This window comes from Sciurus vulgaris (genome assembly GCF_902686455.1).
Source record: "Sciurus vulgaris genome assembly, chromosome: 8".
Lineage (NCBI taxonomy): Eukaryota > Metazoa > Chordata > Mammalia > Rodentia > Sciuridae > Sciurus > Sciurus vulgaris.
In genome coordinates, this window is record NC_136468.1 from 15,334,435 (window position 1) to 15,352,371 (window position 17,937).

The 17,937-nt window shown below is 43.1% G+C and overlaps 1 protein-coding gene across 3 annotated transcripts in view; it reads left to right on the plus strand.

The window, feature by feature from the left end:
* SLC37A3 (solute carrier family 37 member 3) overlaps positions 1 to 17,937 on the plus strand; it is a 72,205-nt gene that overhangs the window by 37,494 nt on the left and 16,774 nt on the right. For 2 of the 3 annotated variants that reach the window (XM_079150123.1, XM_079150124.1), the window contains exons 13-16: positions 520 to 567; positions 1,254 to 1,405; positions 8,750 to 8,815; positions 10,007 to 14,222. In XM_079150123.1, the coding sequence (XP_079006249.1) occupies positions 520 to 567; positions 1,254 to 1,405; positions 8,750 to 8,815; positions 10,007 to 10,099 (359 nt within the window). In that variant the 3' untranslated portion in view covers positions 10,100 to 14,222. Of the gene's footprint in view, positions 1 to 519; positions 568 to 1,253; positions 1,406 to 8,749; positions 8,816 to 10,006; positions 14,223 to 17,937 lie in introns of those variants that run through there. The other variant, XM_079150125.1, reaches the window with a different exon arrangement.

Below are 17,937 nucleotides of genomic sequence, written 5' to 3' on the forward strand. Positions count from 1 at the left end.
TCAGTGACCAGCCCTGGAAGGAGCCTGTGATCAGCTGGGGCATGATATGTCACCTGTGTATCGTCCCATGAGTGCCTGGGATCATCATCACGTGGTTTTATTGGTGTCAGAGGAAACTGGCATCTCGCCTGCCTGGTGGATTTGTTTAAAAGCTTGCCTGGGAGTGTGTGTGCTTTGTTTGAGGGGTGGCTCCAGAGGGACAGCATTAGAGCCAATAAAACAATAAAAGGGGCGAGGCTTCAAAAGCGGGGAGATGCTAATTAGTAGGCTTGGTGTGTGTCCTCAGATGCTGCTGAGGCAGGGAGAGCTTTTCTCCAGCTTTTAAAAGTCTCATTAACTTGGGCACCAGTAGAAGCAGACATTACAAATAAAAGTTGGAAGAGGCCTTGAAAAGATAGTCTCTCTTTGTTGCTCTGGGAGGGATTTGTGAGGTCACAAGATGCAGACCTTTGTGTCCTCTTTGTGGAGGCAACGTAACTGCCTTTGCAGTCACTGTGGCGTGTCTGTGTCTCCTCACAGGTTCTCCAAATGACAAGTCCATCAATGCTCTTCTGATGACGGTTACAGGTATGGCAGATGGCTCGTTCACTGTGCAGTTACTCTGTAGGTTCAGAGGAACACGGGAAGCTGTCTCCCCCTTAACTTGATTGCTATTAAAAGTTAGTCACAGAGAACTCCAGTGATAGAAAGAAAGATGATTCCTTTTCTAGATTCTAGTCTCTTTCTTAACTGGCTCTCTCAGTCTTTTTATGACAGAAGTAGTCCCTGCTGAGGCATATTCTAAAAGTTCTGACTGTTGCCCCAGCTTTGGATATGACTTCAGAAAGTGGCTAGGAAGATGCCACATTGGAAACCAGTTCAGTCACCTGTACTGTTGAAATAACCTTTTTCTTTCTTTTTCTTTATGTTTGATTAAATTTGGGTGGTCAACTGATCGAGTGAGGCAGCTCTGCTGTAATAGAGTTTGACAAGCTAGTGTCATTAATTATTAATGCAGACCTCACATGATGTGCTGTGTTTCCTTTCTGTGTGTTTTCTGTCAGTACACCAGAGTGCCACATGATTTAAGAAGATCCCAGAGGAGCGGATGTTAACTATTTTGAAAGGATACTGTCTGGGAGTTTCCTTTTTCTTTCCATTCCTCCTTCACATACTAATTACGGTGTCAGAATGATACTTTGCCCTATCCAATGGCTTGCTGCTGGTGTTATGAATCATGTTTTAATAAGAACCCGTTCTGTTTTTGACTTCAGGGTTTTTTATTGGTGGACCTTCTAATATGATCAGCTCGGCTATTTCAGCGGACCTGGGTCGCCAGGAGTTGATCCAAGGGAGCAGTGAGGCTTTGGCTACGGTCACAGGAATTGTCGATGGGACCGGGAGCATTGGAGCTGCTGTGGGCCAGGTGAGAACAGGAGGGTTGGGATCAATGCTGCGTCCTCCGTGCAGACGGGGGCAGTCCACGCCTACTGTCTGGGCCACAGTAGGTGGCACTCTTGTGCTGTGGAATACTCGCTGTACTGAAAGCCTTAGGTTCTCATCTCCTCTGTGACCTAGCTGTTGTGACCTAATGTGGAAAGTCCTCTACTTTTTTTTTTTAGCTTCTTCTTTCCATTTTTACCTGCATATTCTTCCCGTCTCCAAATTAGCTGAGGCTTCATAAAATTGATCCTTCGACCCTAGCCCACCACCCCCTTCTTCCCAGGCTGAACTTGGCGCTCCAGGTGGGAGTGGTATGAGACACATGCGTCTGTTATTCTCATCTGCATACAATCTCCATTTTTTCCTCTCTCTGGTGTCCCTCTACCAAAAGCATGTGTCCCTTGTACCTCTGTTCTTCACATGCATCCCCATCACATGGGATCATGGACTCTGCAGCTGCCTCTGAGGCATATTGATTATTTCCTATGTGTACAAAGATCTGTGAATATTTCAGAGCATGGTCCGTAAGTGTCTTGTATCAGAATCATCTGGGACACAGAACATAGTGCTTACTGCAGACTCTGTGGTAGAGCCTAAGGGCTGTGTTTCCCTAGGCCTTCCTAGTGATTCTTGTACAGTCTGACACTAGAAAGCCTCCAAGCTAAGACTATCCTACTATATGTAGGCAGAATTATTCAGATTGCCCTTTTTTGCTTAAATTCAGGCTTTCTGGGCTGAGGAGGTAGCTCAGTCGGTAGAGTGCTTGCCTTACAAGCACAAGGCCCTCAGTTTGATCCCCAGCACCGCAAAAAAAAAAAAAAAAAAAAAGAATTCAGGCTTTCTTTCAGGAAGAGACATGTCATGAGACATGCCACTCTGGGTCATGAAGTGGAGATACCACTACCACTCTGGGTCATGGAGTGATAATTTTACAAAAATACGGATTTGGTACTTGTCTCCATGGGTGAAATAGTTGAATCTATGGAAGTGGATGAGACATTTACTAGGTAAGGAGAATGTAGGTAGAACCTCAGAGAATGCCCAGTGTCAGAAACAGGAAGCCAGGAGTCTCATGTGGTCAAGGGAGTAGCATTTGAGAAGGTGTTAGTCATTAAGGCCATGGATGTGGAGAGGTCAGGAGAAGCACTGAAGGACAAAAGCTTCTCAGTGTGGGCATTTAGAAGGTCACCAATAGCTTTGAAGTTTGCTGCTTTGCCTGCTTGTCGGGGGCAGTGCATTTCTGATCACTGGTGGTAAGTGAGAGAGTGGGTGTGGAAGTGAATCATCTTACTGCTTGCCACCTTCCAGCCAGGAAGTGTAGACTTACAAGGGTGGCATTGTGGCTCATGTTCTACTGCAGCCTGCATACCTAGCTGTGCCTGGCACACAGTAGACATTCTGGTGTTTGCTCAATAATCATATATGGAATGATTGATGCAGCTGACATGCTCAGCATATTTGATTGTAAGACTGGAAGGGGAAAAACCTTAGCAAGGTTTGGAGAATTATGTGATCATACTTTGGAGTAGAGATTTTTAAAATGTTATTGGTGACCAGTTCAGACATCTTCATTTTTAGGGTAAAGGATAACTGTATTGGGTTTTCTTTTCCCATATATTATATTTTAAGTATACTTCTTCACTGATGTTTTCTTCATTAATTAAATAGGTGAATTATAATTAGCATTTCGGGGAGTTTACTTTTATTTAGAATATCTCCCCTGCCAGTGTTGAGATCCCTAACTGGACTGGGTCAGCATTAGACTGACTGTCATGGTCATGGAAGCATATCAGGAGTGAATCAGAGTTAGTTGTGCTTATTCTGCCTCCATGTTGATTTCCAAAGGACGGCCATTGCCTGAAATCACAAACTCCAGGACTTCATATTTAAACTCTCTCAGCCTTTTGCTCATCCACTCCCCTGACTGCCCTGAGTAACAGGCTGCTGCATCTTCTCCCACCTTCTCAAGAAAATAATTCATTGTTTACTCTTTCTGGTTGCCATAGCAGTGGACACACACCTCCAGCAGTGCATTTGACACTGCGTATTACCTTTACTGGTTTGTCCATCTGTCTTTTGTACCAGGCTCTGCACTCCTGGGACCAAGGACTTGTTTCATCCATCTTTGTGTTTCTAGTGCTTAGGGCCTTTTGGACACATAACTGGGGCTCTGGAAGATTAAGTTAGAGGATATGCTCAAGGGAAATGAGAATAGATCTCCACATTAAAACTTGTACATGAATGTTCAAGTTCAATAGCTTTGTTATTCATAGAAGCTAAAAAGTAGAAACAACTCAAATGTCTTAAAAGCTGATGAATGAATAAACAGCAGTTAGAAAGGAATGAAAGACTGATGTATACCGCCACATAGATGAACCTCAAAAATATTATGCTGAGTTGGGCATGGTGGTACATGCTTGTAGTCCCAGAGACTCAGGAGGTTGAGTCAGGAGGACTGCAAGTTTGAGGCTAGCCTCAGCAACCTAGGGAGGCCCTGAGTGACTTAGTGAGAATATGTCTTAAAATACAAAATAAAAAAAGGCTGGGGATGTGGCTCAGTGGTTAAGTGCTCCTGGGTTCAGCCCTAGTACCAAAAGAACATGTGTGTGTGTGTGTATAAATAATACTGATAGGTCCAGCCCAGGCATGTAGCTCAGTAGAGCAATTGCCTAGCATACATGAGGCCCTGGATTCAGTGTACCATACTGAGAAAAATGTGTGTATGTCTGTCTATATTTGTTTCCAGAATAGACAACACTATTGGGAAAAAATTGGATTGATGATTGTGTAGGTGTGGGTGGGACCAGGGAGTGACTACAGATGGGTAAAAGTTTCTTTTAGGGCTAATGATAATGTCATTAAGTTATATTTAGGCAAGATTGTACAACTCTGTAGATATACTAGAAACTGTTGAGTTGTACATTTTTAAAAGGTGAACTTTATGTTACATAAATTACTTACTGACTATGCTATTTTCAAAAAGATAAAGTTTCTAGGTGTGGTGTCCCCATGCCTGTAATCCTAGTGACTCTGAGAGGATGAGGCAGGTTTGAGGCCACCCTTGGTAACTTAGTAAGTCTGGTCTCAAAATAAAAAATGAAAAGGACAGGGAATGTAGCTCAGTGGTCAAGGGCCCTGGGTTCCATCCCAGTATCACCACCCACACAAGTTGCAGTCAGAGCATTCAGAGAGCCACTGTGCTTCCTTCCTCTACTTTTTTGCTTTACATGTTAGTGATCTAGGCTAATTGTTCCACTCTAATTTTCCCACCTATAAAATTTAAGCAGTATGTGATAAAAAAACATAGGCTACCCTCTCACATCTGTGGTCAGTTGATTTTTGACACGGGCACCAAGACCATTCAGGGTGGAGTATGGAAGGATGGTCTCTTCAACAAATGGTATTGGGAAAACTGAATATCCACTGTTAACTACAAATGTAGTTAACAAAATGGGTGAAAGAACTTTAAGAGCTAAAATTATAAAACTCTTAGAAGAAAACACAGGGATAAATCTTCATGACAAGTATATATAGAATATTCTCAACATTCTTGTTTATCATGAAAATGCAAATCAAATATACAGGGAGATATTTGCCAATGACATGATTCTATATTTAGAAGACCGAAAAACTACCAGAAAACTTCTAGAACTCATAAACGAATTCAGAAAAGTAGCAAGATATAAAATTAATACCCCTTAAAAAAAAAAAAAAAAAACAACTTGGGAATCAATCTAACAAAAGAGGTGAAAAACCTCTACAGTGAAGACTACAGAACACTAAAGAAAGAAATTGAAGAAGACCTTAGAAGATGGAAAGACCTCCCCCTATGTTCTTGGATAGGCAGAATTAATCTTGTCAAAATGGCCTTACTACCCAAAGTGCTATACAGATTTAATGCAATTCCTATTAAAATTCCAATGACTTTCTTCATAGAAATAGAAAAAGCAGACATGAAATTCATTTGGAAAAGTAAAAGGCCCAGAATAGTCAAAGCAATCTTTAGTGAGAAAAACGAAGTAGGAGGCATTACAATACCATACCTTAGATTACACTACAGAGCTGTAGTAATGAAAACAGCATGGTATTGGCACCAAAACAGACATTTGGACCAATGATACAGAACAGAAGATGCAGTGACAAATCCACATAAGTACAGTTATCTCATACTAGAAAAGGCACCATAAACATACATTGGAGAAAAGATAGCCTCTTCAACAAATGGTGGATGGGAACTCATTTCACAATAGCTAAACTGTGAAAACAACCTAGATCCCTTCAACAGTTGAATGGATAAAGAAACTGTGGTATATATATATGATAGAATATTACTCAGCTTTAAAGAAGAATGAAATTCTGGCATTTGCTGGTAAATGGATGGAGTTAGAAAATATCATGCTAAGTGAAATAAGCCAAACCCTCAAAACTAAAGGCTGAATGTTTTCTCTCATATGCAAAGCTAATTCACAATAAGGGGATGGTTAGGGAAGAATAGTTATTTTATATTAAGTAGAGGGGAGTGAAGGGAGAGGGAGGGGTATGGGGGAAGGAATGATGGTAGAGTGAAACACATTATTACCTCAGGTGCATGTATGACTGCATGACCAATGAGATCCTGCAATATGTATAATCAGAAAAACGAGAGATTATACTCCATTTATGTATGATTTATCAAAATGTATAAATGCATTCTACTGTCATGTTCAACTAATTCGAACAAATGAAATAAAAACAAATAGGGCCAGGGAAACTGGAAATCCATATGTAATAAAATGAAATTAGACCCCTATCTCTCACCTTGCACAAAACTCAAAGTAGATAGGGACCTAGGTATTAGACCAGAGACCCAGTGCCTACTAGAAGAGGAAGTAGGACCGATTTTCCGTAATGTCGGCTTGGAACCTGATTTCCCCAACAAGACTTCTAAAGCATAAGAAGTAAAATCAAGAATCAATAAATGGGAGGTATCAAACTAAAAAGCTTCATCACAGTAAAGGAAACAATAAAGAACACAAAGAAAGAGCCTTTAGAATAGGAGAAAATCTTTGCCACCTGCAGTTCAGATGCAGCATTAATATCCAGAATATATAAAGAACTCAAAAATCTTAACACCAAAAAAAAAAACCAAAACACAAACAACCCAATCAATAAATGGGTAAAGGAACTGAGTAGACACTTCACAGAAGAAATACAGTCAATCGAAAAATATATTAAAAACATTCAACATCTCTAGCAATTAAAGAAATGCAAATTAAAACCACACTGAGATTCCATCTCACTCTAGTCAGAATGGCAATTTTCAAGAATACAAGTAACAAATGTTGGTGAGGATGTGGGAAAAAAGGTACACTCGTACATTGCTGGTGGGACTGTGAATTGGTGCAACTACTCTGGAAAGTAGTTTGGAGATTCCTCAGCAAAACTTGGAATGGAACTATCATTTGACCCAGTTTTCCCACTCTTGGGAATATACCCAAATAATTTAAAATCAGCATACTTCAGTGATGCGTCCACATCAGTGTTTATAGCAGCACAATTTGAAATAGCTAAGCTATGGAACCAACATAGGTGACCTTCAACAGATGAATGGATAAAGAAAATGTGTTACATATACACAATGGAGTGTTACTCATCATAAAGAAGAATAACTTTATGGCATTTGCTGGTGAATGGATGGAACTGGAGACTATCATGCTAAATGAAATAAGCCAATCCCCAAAAACCAAAGGCTGAATGTCCTCTCTGATTTGCAGACGCTAACACACAACAAGGGGGCAGGGAATAGAAGTTTTTTAAATTAAACAAAGGAGAATGAAGGGAAGGGAGAGGGATGGCAATAGGAAAGACAGTGGAATGAGTTGGACATCACTTTCCTATGTTCATATATGAACACACGACCAGTGAAACTCCACATCATGTACAACCATAAGAACGGGATCCTAAATAGAATAAGTTATACTCTATGTATAATATGTCAAAATACACTCCACCATCAAGTTTATCTAAAAAGAACAAATAAAAAAAATACAAGGAGAAAGCTGGGTGTAGGGTGACATATGCCTGTAATCCTAGCAACTTGAGAGACTGAGGCAGGAGGATTGCAAGTTGCAGACCAGCCTTAGCAACTTAATGCGGCCTAAGCAACTTAGTAAGACCCTGTCTCAAAATGAAAAGCACCTCTAGATTCAAGCCCCAGTACCAAAGCAACAACAACAGAACCCAGGGACGCAATTTCCTATGTTGTGGGAGACTATAATCAGAAAACCATGAAATAACAAGTGTCGTTTGAGAGGAGAAATCAGAGCCCTGCATTGCTAGTGGGAATGTAAAAAATAAGATAAACTTGGAATTATCATAAGATCAAGTAATTCTGCTCCTCAATATTTTTGCCAAAGAATTGAAAACAGGACTTAGGTATTAGTATGCCAGTATTCATGTTTGTTGTATCATCATTCACGATAACTAAAGGGTGGAAACAGCCAAGGTGTCTAACAGGTGAGTGGATAAACAAAATGTGGTGTGTCCATACAGTAGAAGGCTCTTCACCATGAAGGGAATAAAGTTCTGATACATGCTTACAGCCTTGAAAATGTTATGCTAGATGAACTAAGACATACACAAAAGGACAAAAATTGCATGATTTCGTTTACGTGAAGTATCTAGAGTAGGCAGATTCCTCGAGACAGAGGGGCTATGAGGAATTACTTCTTATTAGGTACAGAATTTCTTCTAGGTGATAACACTTTGAAATAACGGTTATGGCTATACAACATTGTGAATGTAACTGATGCCACTGTCTTGCATACTTAGAAATGGTTAAACAACTTTCATGTGAGATATATTTTACTATAATCAAAGAAAAAAGTGGATTAAATACCGTTAGAGTCTTTTCAGTAATTGAAAGTGAAATAAAGGAACATGCAGTAGAGCGTCGAGGAAGAACAGCAATCCTGTGAACGAGTGGCCTAGCTGAAAAGACAAGGCATTTTGAAAGCATTGATTCCTTTCAGCGGAAAACAGAATGATTAAACGAGAGTGGTTTGAGGATGTTCGTCTTCCTTTCTGAATGGCGGAGTGAATAAAAATAAACCTGATTGTGACATCTTTTGTTGTACAATTTTCGTGTTTGGACCCTGAAAGCTTACAAAATAAACCATTAATATAGCTTTAAATGGGAATAGGTCCATGGAGGAGCTTCAGAAATGGGCATACAAATCCTAACTCCCTTCTTATTTTCTAAGGTAGTCATGTTATTCTACATCTTAGCTACTTACATTTTGTTAATTTATAAAAAAATTATATTTTAATTTATTTTTCTCCCTTTTAGTATTTGGTGTCTTTGATCCAGGATAACCTCGGATGGATGTGGGTTTTCTACTTTTTCATTCTCATGGTAAGTGTATGCTTTTTTTTTTTTTTATATCATTTTTCTTAGTAATTTTGTTCAGAGCATTTACTTAAGTCAGTTTTTGACAAGCAGCAAAATTGCTGATTGCTTTTAAAGACCCTTTTGTGAAAAGTAATGTTTTATTAGTCAAAAAGACACATTTCTTTCTCAAGGAGAAAAAGGACCCTCAGTTTGTTCGTGACCTGAGTCTAATGAGTGTTGCCATTTATAATTCCAGGAGAAACAACAAGAAACTTACTTAAGATCTGCCAGCCATTAATCAGTGTACTCTTTTGGGTTGCTCTGTATTTGCTAAATATAATTTGAGATTTCCAAAAGAAATTACAATGTGCGCCAAACAACAAAGAGTTAAAAAAGCAGCATTGATCTGATTAACACTGTCCTGTGTGCAGGTTCTGCGATGATGCTGGGGAGGAAATAGTTGTTATGCCTTAGACACTCTTGGCTGGGATTTTGTACTTTCTGGGAAACAGCCAATATGGAATAAAGCCTTTTGCTTCCAAAGCGATGCCTTCTGTTGAACAGGCATATGATGCACTCCGTCACATTATTGATGAAACAGTGCTCAAGGCAGATCTACTTGAGAGTCAGGTGATGGCCTTGTCCTCCAGGGATGCATTTAGGATCCTGTCTTTAGATCTGGGCCATCCTGATTGGAGGCGTCCTTAGCCACCCTAGGACCAGTGCTCTATTCTTGACTGGTGCAAGAGCCCTGGGATTGTCTACCCGCATGAAGCCTCTGGAGTACCTTTCTAATTGCCTCCTGGCTTCTGGAGACGGTGCCATAGGACTGGTTCCTTTCTTGACTTCCCTGCTAAGTAGGGGGAAGTAGCTTCTGAAGAACCTGCTTAGTGTGATCATGCTAGAAACTGTTATAGAAAAACAACTTGGATTCATGAAGCCTATTTTTCATTGGAGCTTTAGCAAGAGTGTTTTGCTCTATCTAATGGAAATCCTGTACTTAAGTTCTTTTTCGATAGCTAATGTGTCATTAAGTATGTTGTGATAGTAACTATAATTTTCAAAAGTCATTTTCTATCTCACTGAAGATTAAAATTATCTTTCTAAATAGTCAAAGTGAATGTAATTGTCCAAACCCATCATTTATGTTCAAAATGCGATGCTCTGACTGAAGTAAGTTGTCACTGCATATTTAATGCTTTCTTCTCTTCACAGACTAGTTGTACAATTCTGTTTATCTCACCATTAATAGTGAGGGAGATGTCTTCTCTTGTGCAAAGGAGACAAGCTCACATATTGAGTGAGTGACTGGTGCCCACAAGAAAAAAGAACAATGGGAGACACATGAGATGATTAGATCTTTTAATTCACCCCATTTGTGAGTTGTCTAAGCACCAACATAACCTCGGCTCACCAGGCCTCTTTCAGCACTGCCAGCCACCCTGCACATTGGCCAGGAGTGAAGACTGCATTATTTTTCTACACTACAGGAATTATTATTGACGATTTTTATTGTTTCATGAATGTACTGGCTGGCAGGTGGATCTGCCAGCAACCTTGTTTGGCCTTTTGGGGTTTATGCCTTTAACCGTAGTGTCATATTGACCTTGGACCCTCGTACTGCAGCCTCAAGAGTTGAATGAACAGGAGACAGCCACATGTGATTGGTATGGATGTTGAATAAAAAGAATCATTGCATTTTGCTTTGGTAATGAATTTGCAGAGAGTGGCTCACCTCTGAAGCATCAAACCTGAAGAAGGCTCCTGCTGGGTTCAGCTGCAAGCTTGTCTTGGACAAAGAACACCTTTCCCTGCTGAGCTGGAAAAGGTTGCGCTATGTGCTTGTTGGCTTGGGCACTGACTCAGTGTCATTTGCTAAAGAAGTGGACTGTCTTCCAATTATTGTTAATTTGTTCTCCTCCATCTTCACTCACAATTAGCTTTGACAACTGGAGGCCTTTGTGATTTCGAGGACCATAAGGCACATTAGTTATCTTGAACATTCCATTGTGTAGCTCTCAATCCCAGATTTGCTGGCTGGGAACTTCAGGGTCCTCTGGGAAGCGAATCTGCTCAGCCCTGTTTTTGGAGGATTGCTCTCTGTCACTACCAGGTTCTTGGAGTTACCTCAGCAGAAGACAGAATTAGAGGAAAGTTCCATAAGTGTTCCAGAAGTGTGAAGGGTGTGATGTTGACTCCTGTTAATGGGTTTCTAGGTCTGAGGGGTGTCTTCTTTAGAAGAATGTAGTGTATGTATTCAAGGCTGTGAATTCTATATTAATCAGTATTTTAAGGTCACTATATATATGTTAAATTATGTAAACAAACTAGGAGGAAAATGTGCAATTTTGAGGGACACCTAATTTGCATTGGGTTAGCAAATATTTTTCAATCTCTTGCTTTATACTTCAAAATGTGTGATGAACTAGTTAATGTTATTTAATCATGCAGATTTTTGATCATATTGCTTGTTTACTGACATAAAAGGAAAATACAAAACACAGGAGGGAGAAATAAACCAACTTTTATAGTAAATGTCCATCCATTTTGTTATTTAAGTCTTTTTCTGTCTCTCCCTCTTCTGTTCTCTCTCTCCTTTTCTTGTAGAACTCAGGGCCTTGTGCATGGTAAACGGGCACTGTACCTCTGAGCTACACCCCCAGCCCAGTTCTGTGCTTTGGATTATGATTGATACCTTAAGTTTCCTGGTGCTGAGTGGCACTGGTGTACAGGTACTGATCCCCCAGCCTTGCCAGGTCATGGCTGCCCCCCACGTGCTGGTGGGCCTTGTTCCCCTCAGACTCTGTGCAGGGTTGCCCTCTCGCTCTCTGGAAGACGTCTCAGTTTGGATGAGTTGCCTAGTTGTAATTTAGGGACTGTCCAGATGAAGCTGTTACTTTTATTGACCCTTTTACTAACATTCAGCTCTGAGAGTTTCCTTCCTCCCCAGCTTCTCAGCAGCAGGGTTGTATTCTTGTGTCTGGACACCAGCCAGGGTGTCCTTACCCAGTTTAACTTTAGGTGGGTGAGTGTGGCCCCCTGCGCTGTAACTGAAACAACATTATAAATTAAATAAATGCTGAGCTCTGCAAGAAATGATGTATTGCTGTATGGATGTATTTCCTTGTTCTAGTTCTGCCAATCTGTGTAAGAATTAACTTTAAATGCCTCAGTGGTGGTGCTGGATATGCAGCTCAGTTGGTAGAATGCTTACTTACTAAGCACAAGGCCCTGGGTTCAATCCCCAGCACCACAAAAAAAGAAATGCCTTAGAGTTAACTTCATTCTCTTATTGATTTTTTTCCTTTCAAGGAAAGGCTGTAGTGAAAGCTCATTTGAAAATGCCTTCTCTGTCAGTTAAAAAACAATAATTGGAAAAAATGTAAAGAACAGTAGGAAACTTACACAGTAAGATAAAGGACTATTGGATGTGGAAAAAAAAAATACCGTTCAAATTTCTCATGTTCTGGAAGTAAAAATGATAATTTAGAAAAAAAATCTTTTTTTTTTCCCCAGTGCTGGGGATTGAACTTGGGACACTGTACCACTGAGCTATACCTACCTGCTAGACCTTTAAGAAAAATATTTTTTTAGTTGTCAGTGAACCTTTATTTTATTTATTAATATGTGATGCTGAGACTCAAACCCAGTGCCTCACACATGCTGGGTTAAGTGCTCTACCTCTGAGCTACAGCCCAGCCCCACTTTTTAAATTTTTATTTTGAGATAGGGTCTTGCCAGGTTGCCAAGGCCAGCCTCAAATTTGTGATTTTCTTGCCCCATTCTCCTGAAAATCTGAAATTACCAGTCACACCGTACCCGGGAAAAATTCTTTAATAATTTTAAGTTGAGCACAGTGTCCCATGCCTGTAATTCTAGCAACATGGGGGCTGAGACAGGAGGATCGCAAATTCAAGGCCAACCTCACCACCTTAGTAAGACCTGGTCACAAAATAAAGTAGGCACTGTGGTGCACGTCTGTCATCCCAGTGGCTCAGGAGGCTGAGGCAGGAGGATCACACATTCAAAGCCAGCCTCAGCAACTTAGTGAGGCCATAAGCAACTTGGACCCTGTTTCAAAAAAATAAAAAGGGGTGGGGATGTGGCTCAGTGTGGTTAAGCACCTCTGGGTTCAATCCCTGATACCCCCAAAAATAAAAAGGAGTGAGGATATGGCTCTGTGGTTGAGTGCTTGTCCAACATGTGCAAGGCCTGGGTTCAAAGCCCAACACCACACACACGCGCGCACACACACACACGCGCGCGCGCACACACACACACACACACACACACAGTAAAATACTAATTTAAAAAAAAGAAAAAAGGTGAGGAAGAAGGGAAATGGGCTCAGCTCACCCCTGCTCGCCTCTTGTCTGCACAGACTACTTTGCCAGTTGCCTGTATTAGTAGTTTTCAAGGTCATAAATCCTTTTGAGAATCTGAAAGTCACTTACTTTCTCCCCAGATCAAAACACACAAATGAAAAGACAGAAGAGTTGATTAAAGGGCGTTCATGAACCAAACTCGAAGTCCTTAGACCACAAAGATAGAAACCTTTGTCAGTGAATCAGAGTGATGGAAGCCTTTGTCCAGGTGGAGGTTGTCCACCTGTTTCTTCACCTGCTCTCCTGGTGCCTCCCTCTGGACTACAGAGTCAGCCTGCGTAGCTCACGACTCACCGCAGTGGCCCTGTTTTCATACTTCTTGCTCTTTCTTGTCCTGACTTGCTCTTTCCCTTGTTTCACTCTCAGCATTCTGAATCTTCACTTTCCTTGAAGGCTTGGCCAAACCATCTAGTCTAAGAGCCTTTCCTAACCAGCCCTGGAGCCCTCCTGCCCCTCCTTCCTTTGTACTTGTTTGGTGCTTCTTTGCTGTCTAATGCCCCAATTTGAGCCCCTTGTGTGGCTGGTACTAGATGTCATTGCTCATGTTGGAAAAAGTGGAAGGAACCTGGAGCAGAGACTGGGCAGGGCAGGCTGTGGGGCCTGGACCCTGTGGATTGCTTTTCCACTTGCTTCCCACAAGACTGCGCCCTCCTACAATAGCTGTCCAGGCCACTCCAGCAGCTTTGCAGTGTGGTCCCCTGTCCTCATGAGATTGGGATTTAGGATAAGGAGAGAGGAATGTGGAGGAATCTTGAGGGAAACACCCTCAATCCATTGAGATGCAGAATCAAGCCATTGAGGTGCAGAAAACACAGTTGTAAACCTTGGCCCAGGCCCTCCTAAGATGAAGGAGATTCCCAAGTGCAGGAAAACCTGAAGCAAAACTGGGCAGCTCCACCTTGGATCCTCCTCCAGTCCCGCCCAGGAGACAGCGCTTCTGTGCGTCCTGGAGCCCCAGACCAAGTCAGCGTGGCTTCTCCCTTGAGGTAGCCCGCATTCTCCCGTCAGTGTGTATCTGCCTTCCTAAGAAACTCTGTCTGTGCCTTGGCTCGTGCTGAAATTCTTCTCCAGCACATATACCAAGAACCCTGCTGGTCCTGGGTCGAGATCCCCGTCTCCTCTGGGAACTCCTTGGGCCCTTCTCCAGAGACAGCTCTTCTCCCGTGACACAGTCTCCTTTGCCGCCCTGCTGCTCTCCTAGAGAGCCCGCCGCTGTGGGGGGCAGGGAGCTCAGGGATCCAGTGCAGACTCCATGCTATGCAAACTGCTCCCTGTTCTGGCTGCACTCTGTGCTCTTCCTTCCGCAGCCTTTCGCCTCTTCTTCCTGCCCCCCAGTTCCCCTTGACACCGACCTCCTGTTCATCCTGCTAGTGTTGTTCTTCCCTTCTGGAACCTTCTGGAGTCTGTATCTTGGACCACATAGTCTGCCGCAGGCCGAGTGGCTTTACTTCCTGATTGTTTTCTCTGGTTGTTCGTGGTTGCCACTTCCTCAGTTAAACAGCCTCACCAGAGTCAGCACCAGGCCCTGGGACACAGCGGCCATTTAACCGGGACAGGCTGACTTGCTTTCCCACCTTGCCTCCTTTGTTCCTTTAGATGGAATCTTAGTTATCCTCCTTTTTCTTTTCCTTAACTACCCCAAGCATTTCTGGTGACATAAAGTTTGTTCCAACATGCATCTGGAATAAATCAGAGTAAGTGTGAAATACTGATATTTATGTATGCATGACCATAGATAACACAGATCCCTTAATGTATGGTTGTATATGTACATGTTACATAATATCTATAGCTATGTGGTTAAGTCGCATTTTAAATTTTTATTTTATTTGATACTGGGGATTGAACCAAGGGACACTTAACCACTGAGCTACATCCCCAGCCCTTTTTATATTTAGAGACAGGGTCTCACTAAATTGTTTAAGTCCTCCCTAAGTTGCTGAGGCTGGTTTTGAACTTGTGATCCTCCAGCCTCAGCATCCCAAGCTGCTGGGATTGCAGGCATGTGCCATCATGCCGGGCTTTAGAAGGCAAGGACATATATATGTACATATTTGTATACATATATGCATTAATGTGGGTATGAAACATAATGGTTACCTACAGTTACACGTTATATATAATTACAAGATTTTTTTCCTCTGGGTTGGCGGTCAAAATGTGCATTGTTTGAGAAATGTGTATGTTTAAAAAGGACTCTTCTGCCTGGCGCCCTGGTGGGTGGTCTTTGCCTCAGGAACGAGGGTGCCTGTGTGTGTGACTCTTTAGGCCGCTGTCCTGCCCACTGTTCGGCCCCCACCACAGTCCTCAAGGTCGCCAGGTGATTCTGTGGTTGGCAGGTGAGCGCTGAGATTCAGAGAGGGCGAGCCCAGCCGGGATCATGGCCTAGTGTGAGATAGCAGCAGAACTGAGTCCACATGGGTTTTCTCACTGCTGTTTCCACTGCCCCCGAGGCCTCTTCTCCAGGGCCTGCCTCCAAGGTAGAATGCAGCAGCTCTCTTCTTTCTCAAGGGCCCAGTCCTTCCTGAGGACGAGCAGAACTGCCAGGCCTCATAAAGCCCTGTGTGCACACTTCCTGCAGCCCCGGCACTCCCGCTGGCCACCCTGGCTAGTGGTCTTACTCTAGCCTGTCTCTGCAATGGCTTTCCTTTTTTTTTTTTTTGGACTGGTGATTGAACCTAGGGGTGCTTTACTACTGAGCTACATTCCCAGTCCTTTTTAAACCAATTTTTATTTTGAAACAGGGTCTTGCTAAGTTGCGTAGGGCCTCACTGAGTTGCTGAAGCTGGCCTCAAACTTGGATCCTCCTGCCTCAGCCTCCAGAGTCGCTGAGATTACAGGCATGTGCCACCACGCCCAGCAATTCTGCCGTGGCTTTCTGCTCTAAATTCACCTCTTTACAAAGCGTCTCTTCGTTCCTTCCTTGTCCTCCTGTTCCGAGTCTGAGGATTCTGTCACCCAGTAAACTCTAGCATTGTGATCTGCCCCTCTTCCGTGTCCCCCGACAGTCAAGGTGCAGTTCTTTCCTACGTGTCTTAACCAGGTCTGGCTTTCGCCCTCCGATGAGCTCCCTGCTCAGTCACCTTCTTTCTAATGAATGCGCGTGAATGCTTCTGACGTGCCCTTGCCTTGACTGCTTGCCACTGCCCTCTGCCGAAGAACTTTATCTTTCTTTTTGCCCTTTCAGAAATTACACAAAAAACAGAAAAACCATTTGAAACTCATTTTAGTCTCCTTTATCCCTGTGGGACAAGGAAGTTGTCATCTCAGAATGCCAGCATTAGAGAAGTGCAGATAAAGGGCCACCCTGTTTGGCAGGAATTTGTGGGTTTAATGGGACGATTGTGTTTAGGTGAAACCTTTCATCCAGGACTTCAAAGGCCTTTACCTTGTTAATAGTTATTATCACTGAGGCCTGGAGGGTGACATCATGATGCCATAGTCCTAGATTTTGTGTATGTGTGTGTGTTTATTTATTGACTTGCATTTTGGTTTTTCCCTATGCTCACTAGGGAAGGTTTCAAGACCCTAAGAGCATAGTGGTGTCTTCTTTCTTTTTTTTTTTTTTTAACTTTTTTGGTGGTGCTGGGGATTGAACCCAGGGCCTTTTTCATACTAGGCAAGCACTCTACCAACTGACATTTTTATTTTTTAATTCTGTTTGTTTTTGTTTGGTACTGGAGATTTAAGTCAGGGGCCCTTTACCAAGGAGCTACATCCCCAGCCCCTTTTAATTTTTTTTTTTTTTTTTTTGAGACAAGGTCTCCCTAAGTTGCTTAGAGCCTCGCTAAGTTACTGAGACTGGCTTTGAACTCGTGAACCTCCTGCCTCAGCCTCCTGAGCCACTGGGATTACCAGCATATGCCACCTCCTCCAGTTTATCATGGTCGATTTCCATTCGAAAACAGTACCTAAAATCCATATGTGATTGCCTGTGTCCCACAAAATGAAGATATTCATGGCCATATAAAATAAAGAGCAGCTGCTCTGGAGCCAGGAGGCTGGGCCTGGGAGGGAAGGAGTGTACCAGTCCAGGGTCCCTTCCCCAGCAGCGCCTCCGGGGTGGAAGAGGTCTTCCTGTCCTTGGTACACCAGTGGGGTTCACCCAAGAGGTGACTGTGAGCAAACTCTGGGGGAGGACGTCAGTGCTGCTCAGTCCCCAGGTTTGTCATTTAGCAGAACTCTTAAGAAACAAGCCTGTACCATAATGGAAGGAAAGATCCCTAATTACGTCAAAACAGGAACAAGCCCAGACTCTGCAATCAACTAAAGGCGACTGAAAGAACCTCTGGATAAAGGGGTCGGATGGAGAACAAGCTGGCAGGCGTGGCCATAGGAGTGGCCAGCGCTGTCTCCTGGTGCCGCCTGGCTTTGGCTCGGCCTGTGTAGCCTCACCTGCTCCCTCTACCTGCGCCTGCCGCTCCCAAGCCTGCCCTCCAGGCTGTGGCAGGATGGCAGTGATTCTGACTTGTAAGGAGGCCTGTAGACCATCCTTCGTGTTCCTCCCTCTTCCCCCTTTCCCTGTGGAAGGCCACTCCTGCCTCCTGACCAGGCTGGGGGGCAGGGCAGCCCCAAGGCCCCGCAGGCGGCGCTATGGTCATGGTCATGGTCATGGTCACAGGCTCCTGTCCTTAATTCATCATCACTCTAGGTGTTTGTTTTGAAGCCTCCCGCTGCTCTGCGCCCGCGGTCCCCCTTCTCTAAGTTCTCAGTTCCTCCCCATCCCTCTGCTGAGCCACCTCCCCGCCTGCTGCTCTCTGA